General features: G+C 54.4%; 5 protein-coding genes across 5 annotated transcripts; 1 reads left to right on the forward strand and 4 right to left on the reverse strand.

Annotated features, from left to right (window-relative positions):
* Positions 1-347: 347 nt before the first annotated feature.
* Positions 348-1,660, reverse strand: BZA05DRAFT_473241 (uncharacterized protein; the record flags this gene model as incomplete). The annotated part of the gene is made up of 2 exons (XM_051488056.1): positions 348-1,103; positions 1,590-1,660. Coding segments are annotated over 2 exons (559 nt in total), but the record flags the coding sequence as incomplete, so codon positions are not given.
* Positions 1,661-5,738: 4,078 nt separating this feature from the next.
* BZA05DRAFT_336341 (uncharacterized protein) lies at positions 5,739-7,409 on the reverse strand (the record flags this gene model as incomplete). Its single annotated transcript, XM_051480804.1, has 4 exons — positions 5,739-6,029; positions 6,089-6,742; positions 6,802-7,249; positions 7,333-7,409. The coding sequence occupies 4 exons, from the start codon at positions 7,407-7,409 to the stop codon at positions 5,739-5,741; spliced, it is 1,470 nt and encodes a 489-aa protein (XP_051340434.1).
* A 373-nt stretch (positions 7,410-7,782) lies between these two features.
* On the forward strand, positions 7,783-9,023 carry BZA05DRAFT_271993 (alpha-N-methyltransferase NTM1). The gene is made up of 6 exons (XM_051480245.1): positions 7,783-7,982; positions 8,040-8,087; positions 8,144-8,261; positions 8,315-8,521; positions 8,584-8,739; positions 8,790-9,023. Exons 1-6 carry the CDS (start codon positions 7,937-7,939, stop codon positions 8,911-8,913), a joined length of 699 nt encoding a protein of 232 aa, XP_051340435.1. The 5' UTR covers positions 7,783-7,936; the 3' UTR covers positions 8,914-9,023.
* BZA05DRAFT_395007 (peptidase M18) lies at positions 8,944-11,100 on the reverse strand. The gene is made up of 6 exons (XM_051483393.1): positions 10,948-11,100; positions 10,647-10,847; positions 10,433-10,596; positions 10,244-10,367; positions 9,174-10,182; positions 8,944-9,110 (listed from the first exon to the last, which is right to left on the reverse strand). The coding sequence occupies exons 1-6, from the start codon at positions 10,952-10,954 to the stop codon at positions 9,008-9,010; spliced, it is 1,608 nt and encodes a 535-aa protein (XP_051340436.1). The 5' UTR covers positions 10,955-11,100; the 3' UTR covers positions 8,944-9,007.
* A 160-nt stretch (positions 11,101-11,260) lies between these two features.
* On the reverse strand, positions 11,261-13,929 carry BZA05DRAFT_395010 (Sac2 family-domain-containing protein). The gene is made up of 4 exons (XM_051483394.1): positions 13,160-13,929; positions 12,720-13,111; positions 11,599-12,663; positions 11,261-11,544 (listed from the first exon to the last, which is right to left on the reverse strand). Exons 1-4 carry the CDS (start codon positions 13,662-13,664, stop codon positions 11,473-11,475), a joined length of 2,034 nt encoding a protein of 677 aa, XP_051340437.1. The 5' UTR covers positions 13,665-13,929; the 3' UTR covers positions 11,261-11,472.
* Between the last annotated feature and the right edge of the window lie 25 nt (positions 13,930-13,954).

The raw sequence follows: 13,954 nt of genomic DNA on the forward strand, positions 1-13,954 counted from the left end.
CATTCGCCATAAACATCTATTTAGAGTAGTACCTACCGCACTCTACATATTTCCATGTCGAGCCATCACTTCCGAGCTTCGACAGCATTACTCTATATCCAGCCCATCCAGTAAGGGTCCTCAAACTCGTTTCGTTCTCTGCTGTGCTCTGCTGTGCTCTGCTGTGCTCTGCTGTGCTCTGCTGTGCTCTGCTGTGCTCTGCTGTGCTCTGCTGTGCTCTGCTGTGCTCTGCTGTGCTCTGCATAGAGTATTACCATTGGCCCAGCATCCAACTTCTGCATCCAGCTCTTGCATCCATACATCCATCCATACATCCAGCCAACCCAACCCAAATTACCCAACCCAACCCAACCCACCGCCTCCCCTCCACTCCCTCCTCTCCACTCCACATCTCCACTCCGATGCCACCACTGCAAAAAACGTCACCGCATATGTATCTCTCGTGAGTACGGAACCTACGGTACGGTAGAGTAGGCCACCTCGGCAATACTGCGCAGCTGCGCTGGCGGCGATCATGATGTGTGGCTATGTAAGCTAGGTGTGTAGGGTATGGAGGCTAGGTGGGATATGATGGAGGCTACTACGGTTTGGGAGGTTATTCCGCTGTCAGCTAGACTAGCTGGTGCTATGGTACGGAACTAGTAGTAGATAGGGTAGGGTACGGTAGGGTGGTAGTTGGAGCAGTCGAAAAAAATCTTCCGATCGGAGAAGGGGGGAGGGGAAGGGCTCGCGAGTCGCGATACTAGTTGATACGATGATTCTTTCGCCACCCAGAGCAAAGCGAAGCCACCATCTGAACTCTGGATGGGACGGACGACTGGCAACGGGAACTGGAAAGGAAAGTGGTCGCGTGCAGCGTGCTTTTGACTTTTTCGATGAATTTTCGATGAATTTTCGATGACTTTTCGATAAACTTTCCTTTCCTTTCCTTTCGCCTTCGGGGCTTTTTTTTTTTGCTTTCGGGGGCGGGGTTTTTAGCCTTTTTCTCGCCGAGGGTTTCGGATCATCGCCGACGACGACGACGACGACAACGAAATCATCAGCCCACCTGCTGGCCGATCTTCCGACGGCGCTGGTCAGTGGCTTCGGGGGTTCGGTATGGACTAACTGCTGGTCCAACGTCGTTAGATGATCGAGACATGTAGCTACCTGTCGGATGTAGCTACCTGTCGGCACGGAGGTGCTAGTGTCTTGAGGATAGTAGTTATCCACCTGATTGACGCTCCGCTGTATGTACTCTAGATACATAATACGGTATCTAGTGGTCACTGACAAGTCGCCGGGCTCTCGATACCAAAGTACCTGCCCAAGTACCTACATGCCCAAATACACTACACAAGTATGGAGATATGTCCACTAGGTACTTGGGTATATATCGGCCATGCACTGGCAGCACAGCACGCGCATTGACGGGCATTGACGGGCACCGGAGCCATGTAGAGTACTCTACCTATCACAGGGTGCATACTATACACGCAGACATATTCGTGAATGTTTTGACCTTTCGTGTCTGCACGTGTGTTGGTGGGCAACACACGTGCCGTATGTCATGATAGTTATGCCGCACGATCACTCACTCACTCACTCACCAATTCGCAGGAGTCGCAGGAGTCGCAGGAGTCGCAGGAGTCGCAGGAGCCCGACCTGCCCGTATCGGCATCTGCGCGACACTGCACGGTGCATACGGTAGGTATCTAGATGCTTCACGTTACTCTATAGATATAAGGGTATGCATACCAAAGTCCCGATCCGCCGGCCGAGTACGAGAGTACTAGGTACTCTAGTAAGACTTACCTGGAGTATTTACCGACGGCACATGTCAGATCCGACTACTGACCAGACAGAGAGGTTCCAGTTGCAGTTGCGCTGTGTCAATCGACGATGTCAAGACCCAACCCAACCCAACCCCAGCGCAGCTCGGCTCGGCTCAGCTTAGCTCAGCCCAACTTAACCTTCGCAGCTCAGCCCAACCCTCGCAGGCCCAACCCTCGCAGAGTCGCAGCCCAGTCAAACCTTCCCAGACCAGCCCAACCCTCGCAGCCGAATCTAACCCCACCACCGGAAAATAACGTAAAAAGAATCGACCCGGCTCGCAGGGCAGCACGCCCGCGGGATAAATCTCTCGCGAACCTCGAGGCCCGGGGTCGGCGTCGGAGGTCGGCGCTTTTTTTCCGGTTGACGGAACGGGCGGCGCGGGGGGTTGGTTGGTGGTTGGTTGGGCGGGCTGGACAGCCACCCACACAGCCACTCAGCGGCTCTGCTTTGGATATGGTAGTGCAGTCAACTGAGGCGCTGCGGTAGTTAACCATGGCGGTCCGCGGATCGCGGCGGATGAGCGGTGATGAGCGGTGATATGCGGTGTCGGTATGGAGTCCGGCCACGAGCCCGACCACGAGCCTGGTGGTGGTGGGGGCGGGGAGGGCACGAGGCTTTTCGACTTGAAGATCCCCCTCCCCGCGAAAGTTTTGTGGTTTGCAGTTTGCATGTGAAATCCACCGTCACGGCGTCACGGTGTTGATCACATACCTACTACCGGTATGATGGTCCACCATACCACCATACATACCGTACCCACGCTGCTGGTCGTCATCGTGGACGGGACGCTAAACTTTAATGCCGTTTACTCTATCTGCATACGTCCGCAGTGCTGATCTGGATTCTGGAAACTCGAGTCGTCGAATTCGATATTTGATGTCGTCGGACTCGCAGTCTTGCCAGGGAATTGATATTCAAAACTTACATATGATGTGTCGGACTGCACTGCATATCTGTCGATTACATACGGTCATCCGGGCAGCGGGCTTATAATATGATATAATTGGTAGTAGCGGGCGTCATGGTAATGGTCATGGTCTTTGGTGAGACGGTGAGACCTGTCACTTACCCACTTACTCACCGGTATATATCCAGCGGATGATCACGATCATGACAACACCGTACGGCACGGTAGCCTGGCTGAGGAAACATCTGTGCATGCAATCATTTGTCCAAACATGCACGCATGCATACGTTCCGATGACATCTCCCCTCTAAGCCAGCCAGCCCTCCTTTCCTTTCCTCGCAACGTCAACTCCGTAGCCCAAGCCGCAACCCACTCACCCGCCCCGCCCGCCCCGCCCGCCCCGCCCGCCTGTCCGCCCCTCCATCAGTCAGTCCGTCATCCCCCGTGGATCCTCACGCTCACGCACAGTGAGATCACCCTGACATCTCAGCTGCGTTGCGCTGCGTTGCGTTGGGGCCGTCGTCGTCGATAGTACACCCCCTCCCCCCCTTCCCCCTCCCCCTCCCCTCCCCCCTCCCCCATCATCATCCACGATCGTCGCGCACGCGCAATATACGATATACGATATACGATATACGATATACGATATACGATATCATCTTGCCGCAAGTGTGGAGTGTATAGTGTAGAGTGTAGAGATTCCCGGGGCACTGGGACTATGGGACGTCGTGGAGGCATGGTGTGATATGATATGATACCGGTACTATACTAGGTAGATGGTATAGGTGGTAGCCATCTATGCCGGAGGCACAACTCCAATAATCGACTCCTCGAGAATTAGAGAACTGGAACTCGGTGGAACCTTCGCCAACTCGACAACCCTCCCTCGAGAACTGGAACGAGAACTCGGTGGAACCTCCGCCAGCCCGACCCGGCTGCCAATCGTGGGCTGTCCTCATCTCCCCCCGACCCACCCCCCGTCCCCACGTCCCGGAAAACAACATGCGAGTAGAGTATCTACATCATACACATATACAGCTTCAACTTCAACTTCAGTACTCTACATCCACTTCACCGCCACAGCGAGCCGGGGGTATCGCGAGCTTCAACAGCCACAGTAGACTACCGTACTCTACTGTCGACTGGAGTACCGTACCGTACCCCAGCGAGCAGGCACAGGCAGCCGGTATCTACATATTTACATACATCGCAGCGGGGGGTCCGGGGTCGCACGCCCCCTCCTCGCGCAGTACATTTCCATACATACGGTAGGTAGAGTACATATAGCAGAGCAGAGCAGAGTACCGGCACTGAGTATCCAGGCAGGCAGGCAGGCAGGCAGGCAGATAATCTGCAGCCACTGCGGCATACTCTACAACTCTACACTCGTACATAGGAGAGGAGATACCCAGTCGGTCGTCAGTCATTCAACCATCAGCAGCAGCAGCACGCGGCGTCGCATCCACCAGAATCGCCAGAATGTAGGAACGATCTCGCATTCCTGACGGAAACACTCTATCGGTGGGTAAGTAAGTTACGATCTGTCGCAAGCAAGCAACTCGTTTCCATTCTATTCTATTAGAGTACTCTATAGTACATATGATACCACGTTCCTCTGTCCGGACTCCGCACCTTGTGATGGCTGGTTATCTCTAGAGAAATGCTCCTTATCGCGCGCTGTGGTTGTAGCGTGGGGACACACGCTGCTACTGGGCGTGGGGGCCCAGCGATCGATCTGGCACGTTGATGCGGGCGGTTTGTAGACGAATTCGCGAGGTTCATGGGCGGGAACTCGACAGGCTCGGCCCGCTATTGGTGTTACGTACTTATGGAGGCTGGCTCAGCAGGGTGGGCGCAGCCGACGCGCCAAGCAGGAGGCAGTACTCTGGGCAGTACTCTGGGCAATGGGCAAACGGGCAATGGGCAGAATAGGTGCGACGCGCGTGAGTGCTGATGTGTGATGTGTGCTGTCTGTGTAACTATTACAGAGGCACTCTACCATACTCTATCCACCACCGGCCAACTACAGCAATTACTGCCGGTTCCCACATCGGCAACGTCCGGTTTCCACACTTCCACACTTCCACACTTCCACACTTCCACACTCGGAAACGTAACATCGCCCCCTAGGCTTGCTCCCCTTGCTCCCGGATGGGATTCGAATTGAAGCTGCTGCTGATTCTGCAGTGCAGACACAAGTTGGGATGAGATATTTTTCTGATCCCAGCGTTTTTCTTCTTTGTTTTTCCCCGTTACACTACCTGGGTGCTCTACACAGAACGGCGAGTGAGCACGGACAAAAGAACGAGCAGAACCAGCAGAAAGCAGAAAAGAAGGGGGGGCGGATCTTTAATCTAATCCAATCCAGTCCAATCCAGAGGGTCAATGCCGGGTAGAGTAACTAGTCCCGTACAGTACCGTATATAGAGTACCGGCGCCCTGCATGCGCCATTCGGCCCGCAGGCAGGCGACGGGGCGTGGCGTGTCAGGAATAGAGATGGAAGGATTGATGGCGCACCTCTGCTAGATACATACCATCTATGGGTTCTAGCTTCGGAAATGGAATATTCCTCGCCTTCCATCTCACTAGGTATTCGAAGCTCCACTTTGCACCTACTTGGGTATGCTATGTATGTAACTACATATTCCTCCCCCCGATCCTCCCCCGATCGTGTCTTCAGGGGAGGGAGGGGGGGTCAAAGTGGCGAGTGCCTGCGTGTGATGCGTGCATGGATACAGAGGGTAACCACCCTCAGTTTGGGAAATGTCCGTCTGTCGTCGCCGGATGGACCTTGCATACGACTATATCTGCAGTCTGCAGTCTGCGGTCTCACCGAGTGCATAGACGAGACAAAAATGTCGGCACATTATTCGACATGGACATAGGGTAGCCGTGGAAGCAAATGATTTGGTATTGTTCCATATTCTACTAGCACGCCGACAAATCCCTTCCGCTGATTCGCGGTGATTCGTGCTGGAAAAAAAAACTGCCAGACCCCAGATCGAGCTCTAAAGGCTAAACGGTCTCCCGTGCCTCGAGTTGAACCGCCTTTACAGCCCTGGCCAGCTCCTCCTCCTTCAGTCCCTTCGTTGCAAGTCGCGCCTGCACCTCCTGGACAATCTCCACCAACTTCACGTCGACACCGTTCTTTTCCGGGTGGCCATCTGGCAGCCCCATCTCCTTGATCTTGACCACTCCCGCCGCCAGCTCGTCTTCGCCCAGGACTACCGCGTAGGGCACGCCGTGCTTCTCCGCGCCCGCGAATTGCTGCATGAGCTTTGGCTTGACTTTGTAGAGGAACTCGGCCTGGCTGGCGTTAGTGCGATGTGACGGGGAGAGGGGGGGTGAGAAGTGAAGTGACAAACCTTGATCCCGGCGTCCCAGAGCGTCTTGCACACCTCCATCCGCTCCTTCATCAAGCCGGTGAAGCCCTTTCCACCGAGCGCCATAACGTACACGTCGACCTCATTACCGCGAACCTCCTCCTCCATACGTGCCTTCGAGATCGAAAAGATCCTGTCGACGCCGAACGAGATACCCACGCAGGGAATCTTTCCCTTGGCGGACTTGGAGAACATGCCGACCAACTCGTCGTATCTTCCACCGGCCGCGATGGAGCCCACGCCGATGGAGTCGTCGTTGGAACGGTCGGCATCGGGATCGTCGCTCTTGGGTGGCTTGGGACCGCGCTTTCCACCGGCTTTGGCGCCGGGGGGCGCAGAGGCTTCCGTGATCACCTCGAAGATCACTCCCGTGTAGTAGTCGAGACCCCGCGCGAGTGAGAGGTCGAATGAGAGGACGGGCATGACATTGAAGACCTCAAGGTAGTCGATCAGCAAACCCATGTCCGTGAGGCCGGCGGCGAACGAGGCGTTGGAGGCGAGCTCGGGGATCTCCTTGAGTTCGTCGAGGAGGTCGCGGCCGCCCTTCTTGAGCACGTACTGGCCGATCTTGTCGGCGACCTCGGGATCGAGCCCCTTCTCCTCCGTCATCTCTTTTCGTACCTCCTCCCATGACATCTGAGCGGTGAGTGTAAGTGCGTGGAAAGCCGAGTGATATCACGAGTGAAAATCCTCACCTTGTCCAGCTTATCAACCGCGCTCGAAATCTGTCTGATCTTGTCGGACGGTACCCCACAGATCTCAAACAGTCCATCGAGGATCTTCCGGTGATTGATCTTGATCGTATACTTTCCAATGTTCAGACTATCCAGGATCTCCATCGCAATCCTGAGGATCTCTGCGTCGGGGAGCATAGGGTCGTAAACACCCGCGATATCGAAATCGCACTGGTAGAATTCCCTCATCCGTCCCTTCGCCATGGCGGGCTGATCGCGGCGATACACCTTCGCGATGTGGTAACGTTTGATCGCGGTGATCTGGGGGTTCATCGCGAGCCATCGTGCGAACGGCACCGTCAGGTCGTAGCGGAGCGAGCAGATCTCGCCGCCCTGGTCCGCAAGATCGTAGATGAGCTTGGAGTCCTCGCCGTACTTGCCCGTCAGGACCTCGCGCAGCTCGAAGACCCTGTGGTGGTGCCGCGTGAGTCAGCGCCGGTCTCTCTCTCTGTGTGTGTATGTGGACGGAGGAGGATGGTAGGGCGCGCATACGGCGTGTCAATCGTCACTCCTCCGTGACGCTTGAAGACCGTCGTGATGCCGTTGAAGATCCGGTCGCGGATCACCATGTCCTTGCCCTCCCAGTCCTTGGTGCCCTTCGGCACCTTGAGGTCGATCTTGCCCTTCTTTTCTTTGGGCGGCATGTCTCGTATTTCGCGCGGGGGAGTGTCCGAGAGGAGGTCGGTTGGGAGTGAGAAGTGCCGTACGAAGGGTGCGAGTGGAAGGCGTTTCGTCGTCGTCGTAGTCGTTGGTATTCGTATGGAACGTAAAAGACAGCGACGACTCATTGGCGGGGTGATACAATAGCGGGGAAGTCAATACGCGTGCGCAGCGACTAGGTTTGAAGCTGGTGTGCGGTGGCTGGTGAGACTGTGGCACTCCCGAAGAACGCAAATACATTGTACCTGCTTGCACTTGAACGATTTGATTCGCGATTCTTTGCTTCGATATAATCACCGCATGTTGGGAAATCCGGAGTAGCGATTTCCGATCATACCCACACTCGGTGTTTCGAAAAGCCCGTTGCGCGAAAGTACTGCCTTGCATATCGACATCACGACACCATCTCTCTCTCCACCCACGTAGAGCAACCGCAATGTCGACCTCGGAAGCCCCAAAACCAGCCGATGCGGAGATAGATAGTAAGTGCAACTCCCCCGCTCGGCAGAGTACAGAGCTTAATGCTAACAGTCCCGTAGCACAGAAGCAGCTCGACTACTGGAACAGCGTCGAGGCGACTCCCAATGGTGAGCGTGACCAAAATCCCACGCCGTCCAGTTCTGTGCCTGACAGGGTCCTCCAGGCATGCTCGGAGGCTACGAACACATCAGTCGCATCGACATTCAAGGCAGCAAGAACTTCTTTGCGAAGCTAAAGCTTGACCGAACGCCGCCGCTGCGGATCGCGGACTGTGGCGCTGGGTATGTAGAGAGCACATATTTTCATTTGCTCAGCGCTGACCCAGAATACCTAGCATCGGCCGGGTCACCAAAAATTTCCTCTCCAAAATCAACAGCGAGGTGATCGTGGATATCATCGAGCCGGTAAAAAAGTTTACGGACGAGATTGCGAAGCCTGAGAACTTCGTGGAGGAGAAGGCCGCGGGGAAGATCGGGAAGATAGTCAATGTCGGACTGGAGACGTGGACTCCGGAGGAGAAGGCGTATTGGATCATCTGGAAGTAAGTCTCCTTTCCTTCACGATATGATGGGGTGATGTGAGTGCTGACTGCAATGCAAATAGTCAATGGTGCGTGGGACACTTGACGGATGCCGCCCTAGTGGAATACCTCAAGCGTTGCGCGGGGGGTATCAAGGACGGCGGCATGATTGTTGTGAAGGAGAACATCTCCAACTGCCCGGACGATGTGTATGACGAAATCGATAGCAGCGTTACCAGGTATGTTTCGCCTGTACTCACTCGAGTGAGCTCAATATTGACTTCAACAGGACTGATCACAAGTTCCGAGCACTGTTTAAAGAAGCAGGACTGAGGATGGTCAAGACTGAGGTTCAGAGGGGTATGCCATCGAGTCTGTTCCAGGTTCGAAGTTATGCTCTTCAGCCTAACTAGACACACCAAAGTTGCAATTGTTCTACGAGCTCCGTGAATGCCTGTCATGAATTGTAATTCTACTGCTATGCTTATGGATACACCAATGGTCACTTCACGCATCAATAGAATCCACCATAATCTTTGGCTCCAGCGTAGAAAAGTGCTCAAAGTAGCTCTTGAAGAGCTTCACCGCATGCTCGACATCGTGGGAACCACTATCGTCCGTACATTTTAGCCTTCACCCACCACATACTACACTTAGGGAAGGAGAGACTAACCCGGTCTCACGAATGCTGTGCATGCTCAACTGCGCATTCCCCATATCGACGGTTCTCATACCGAGGGCCGCACTGAGCATGGGGCCGATAGTGGATCCACACGAAGAGTCGTTGCGCACAACGAACAGCTGCAGCGGCACACCAGCCTGTCTTGCGATCTCCTGCGTCATCACTATTCCGGGGGAGTTAGTGGCGTAACGGGCATTAGCGTTGACCTTGATCACCGGTCCGGAGTTCATGTTTGGCCTGTGGGAACTCTCGTATTTTGCACCGTAGTTGGGGTGTACGGCGTGTGCTTGGTCGCAGGACCAGAGCATGCTCTTGATTAGAGACTCTTCGTAGGCAGATGTGGAGGGCGGTGGAGGGGAGCTGGAGTCGCCTGGGAGGACGGAGAGGCGACGGATTACGGCGGGAAGGAGGTTGGAGTCTGCGCCCTGTGCAGTCTGCGAGCCGATTTCTTCGTGGTCAAAGAGGGAGATGAGGCGGATAGCGGATTCATCGTCGAGGGAGGTGACGGATTCAATGAGACCTTCGGTCGCGCAGTAGGACATCATCTGGTTGTCGAGGCGCCCAGAGAAGATGAATTCATCGTTGAGACCACCGAGGACGGCTGCTTGAGTATCGTACAGAATCATCTCGAAGTCGATGATATCCGCAACCTCGACGCCGGCTTCGGACGCGATACGTTCAACGACCGGCGCATGGTGACGCTCAGTGATCGCGGATAGCGGCTGGAAGTTGGGGTCCTTGCTGATTTCTTTCGTGTCGGTGGGGGCATCGGGGGTTTTATTGAGCTCTGTGGCGGCGAGGCCAGCGATAGGGAAGAGTTGTGTTTCCTTATTGAAAGTGAAGTTTTCTTGTCGGTCGAGGTGGATTGCGAGAGTGGGAATGCGGAGGATCGGACTGTCGACTTTGATGAGCTTGGAGACGATGTTTCCCCCCTTGTCGCGAACCATAGCCCGCCCGGCGATCGAGAGGTCGCGGTCGAACCACGTGTGCCAGAGTCCACCTGTCCATCCATCATCGTCAGCATCGTGATATGAAGTCTATCACACATAACCCCAACTAACCTCCGTACGTCTCGACACCAACCTGGATGTACGATCCATTCTCCCCAAACTTCTTCGAAACGGGCTTGATCCTCAACGCCGGCGAATCCGTATGGGCACCGAGTAGAGCCATTCCATTTCCCGGCTATCTCCATCAGCGCTGCCCACCCACCCCATCCCGCCGGCGGTCACAAGACAGGACAAGCATACCTTCCACTTACTCCCGACCCCAAAGGCAACGATAGTCGATCCATTGCGTGTGAGAAAATACTTCCCACCCTTCTTGACCGTACTTGCCCACGGGTCCCTCTCGCGGATCTCACAGAAGCCCGCCTTCAGCAGCCGCTGTTTGACGGACTCGACCACGTGGAAAGCTATCGAGCTCAGTCAAACCCCCGCAGGTAGAACGGTGGATGGAGCTTACGCGTGGGAGATGCATTGACGAATGAGAGGAAATCAACGGCGTATTTCTTTGTTGAGGATGCCATTGTCGTTGTTCCAAGATGGTGTTGATGGTGATTGTGGGGATTGCGGGGTGGTGCGGGAAGGTGCAGGTGGAGGTGGAGTTCACTTGCTGGTGTTACAGTGGGCCCAAACTCCTCGTGTGACCTTAGATCGTCCGAAGCTGCTCGCGTTTTCTTTTAGTAAACTTGGACCACTTAACAATCAAAGCAGCCCTTCCTTCTTTCTGGAGTTTTTTGATCGATAGCTGGGGAAGTACTCACTGCGCATGACTCTGATAAGAGGGTATGAGTGCTATGGGTATGATTATCGTTGGGTTTGTGCAAGCGTTATGGGAGTGGCAGGGCTGGAATTCCACCGCCTTGGATAAACGCGGCGACCAGTCAGAAGGTGGAACCATCATTGCGGACCTTACGTCTTCCTTTATTACGGATTACAGACGTGACGAGTTTGAGATTTGCCAGCGACGGCTTGGCCGGTAGCCGTCAGAGGTGCCTGTGAATAACACCAGGACGACGGAGAAGTCACGATGGGGTGGTCAGTTCATTCAATCTCACTCGCCCAGGATATGAAAGCCTCGTTCAATCCATACAGTCCAAAGAAAGACTGTATGCGGAGTATAATTGATGTTCTCTCTCTCATGCAGTCCAAAGTTCCTCATAGGAAATCCTAACGTTTACAAAGAAAAACGCAACAAAACGCCCAAAAACGCCAAATTCGTATGCTGATAACTATCAACAATATGCACCACCCGGGTATCATCCATCCGCCTTCCACTACATTAGGTACTACTCTTGAAACGTCTTCTTCAGCTGTTCGAAATGCTGTTTCTGCTCGATTGCCAGCCTGCCATCCGTATCCTATCGAGTCGTTAGCAATTTTTGATGTAGCGGGGGAGTAGGTGAGGTGCTCACGGAGATAATCGTTAAGACCAGCGAATAATTGTTCAGCAGGAACCGCTCCCTCTTCCTAGCATCACTAATACCACTGCTTAGCTTCGTGAGGAACGCTTCAAAATCGCTTCTGAGCCTTCCGAGACTCCGTTGTACAGGCTCATCATCTCCCGCCTCGGCGCTGAGCGAAAGCAGTCCATGTAGTAAGCTCGCAAAGCGTTGGGTTAGGAAATGTGGCGCGGCACTTTGCTTCGCAGCGGGACCGGAGACGGCGGCGAGCATGCGAGTATTGTTGATATTTCGGCGGAGCGACTCGCACTGCGCGTCCATCACTAGCTGGAAGCGAGGCCAGAGAAGCATGTTGGTTGCGTTAAGGTAACCTTCGGCAGCGGGGATGCGACGCTTTTGCATTTCAAAGAGGGCATATTGGTTTAGCCTTACGCAAAGGAGGATGCCAAGAGAATCGTAAGTGTTGTCGACGAGGGTCTTGGTGAAGGCTCTTCCAAGGGCGAAGGTTTGCTCGAAGATACTGTTGAACATGTGGGATAACTGGTCGTGCTTCTTGTGTGAGAAGAATTCGCTGATGAAGGTGTACTCCGCTGAGCAGTTTTCCATCAACGCCGTGTTGAAGTGGCGGAAGTGAAATTCCAGGTAGTGTGTAGTCCTATCGTCTTCGGCTTGGTAGGCCGCCATAATGGGAGCTGTGCGGTTGCGGAGTATCTCAATTCGTCGACCGATGTTGAATGGATCGTACGTCGCCGCCACGGACCCCTTAAGACCAGGGATGAGACCACCCTTCCGTGCTGCCTCTTCCTGACCGAGCACGTCATTCTTGTCCATTACGTGCAGCTTCAACTTCTCAAACGTCTTGTGGTATCGTTGAAAGTGCGTCGAGTAGTACCACCGCATGGTGTTTGTATACGCCTGAGCGATTTCCTCTGCTAGCTGTGCATGATGGTTCGCCATGAATTGGAATAGCTCTTGGTATCGTAGGAAACCCTGCTGCTGGATGAGCTGCGAATTGGCACCCGGTATCCGCAAAGCCTTGATTCTAGACACGAAGAAATCTCGCACTCTTTCAATAGTCTGATGGCCCCAATTAGTCCCCATATCGCATAATACTGCCAGCCAATGGGTAACACCTTATGTGTGATCTTCTCCAGCTCCGGCTGAACCTCCTGCACAGCTTTCACTTTTGCCGGGTCTTTGGATTCGATTGCCTTGATCCTCCTATCCGTATCATGTAGAGCCTTAACCCAAGTATCATTAACATCGCCCTCGACCAGCCGCCTAACATCGTTAGGCGGCAGTATAAGATCATCCACGATCGGCCCGAGCATCATTTCAACCGCCTTCCGGTTTCCAAGTTGCCTGTCGAGACTCATCGACCGGTTCTGAAGAGTCTCAATCTCGCCGCTGACTGTACCTAGATCGACCTGAAACGCGGATAGATACGACTCGACAGATTTCAGCACCTCGTCGCACGCGGTGATGCTGCGGTGCAGGTCCTGGAATTTATCCTTCTCTTTCTCATCTGCGCCCATCAGCCATCATCCCCACAATCGCCGGGAGAGAAACCAACATTCCCCAACCGATTGCTCATTATACTCCCTCTTCCTCCCCACCGCACTCCCAAGCTCCTCCTCTGCCTTCATAACAAACTCGTCCAGACTCAGCCCAGCAAATGCTACATTCTCCGCATCCCGCGCCTCCGGCATCCACACCTCGCCTTTCCCCGTCACCAGAGGCGCACCGAGTATCCCCTCCAGAACATTCAGCGGATTCCTAACTCCCGGCGGCGCCGGGGCCGAAACTGCCTTTCGATACCCCAGTTGGTTCCCCTTGATCGGTAAGGACACCGTCGACGCGTTGGGTGTGTTCCCTCCGGCGAGGCTCATCATGCTGGATCTGTGGGACAGCGCGGGCCGCACAGCAGAGGCGTTGGGCCATCGTCCGAGTGGACTGGGAGCATAGTTTCGGAGCTGTGGGGCGAGGTTGTTGTTGTTTGGGGGTGAAGGTGGACGTGGGGGTGGTTGCTGCTGCTGCTGTGAGAGGGAGGAGGAGGACCAGTTGCCCGGTCTCCACATTTTGCTAGCTAGGGCGTGCGTGCCAGTAAGTGCCGGACCGATTGGTTTTGTGAGTGAAGGGTGGAGGGATTGAATAGTTCAGAGCCCAAGGCCGCGATGGAATGGTTGGTAGGAACTGTAAATACTTCGGTAAATGATACCCTGGCAGTTCCAAGTAAGGAGCCGCAAGACGTAGACGGGAGCTGTGGTAACTAACTGGCTAGGGTTGCCGAGCCGAGAGTTGCAGTCTGTCACTCGGTTTTGTCCATGGAGGGTTTTCACCATGTGATAGACTTTCGTCACACCGGAAG

Source organism: Tricharina praecox (assembly GCF_024521635.1).
Source record: "Tricharina praecox strain CBS 144465 chromosome Unknown BZA05scaffold_9, whole genome shotgun sequence".
In the NCBI taxonomy this organism is placed as follows: Eukaryota; Fungi; Ascomycota; class Pezizomycetes; order Pezizales; family Pyronemataceae; genus Tricharina; species Tricharina praecox.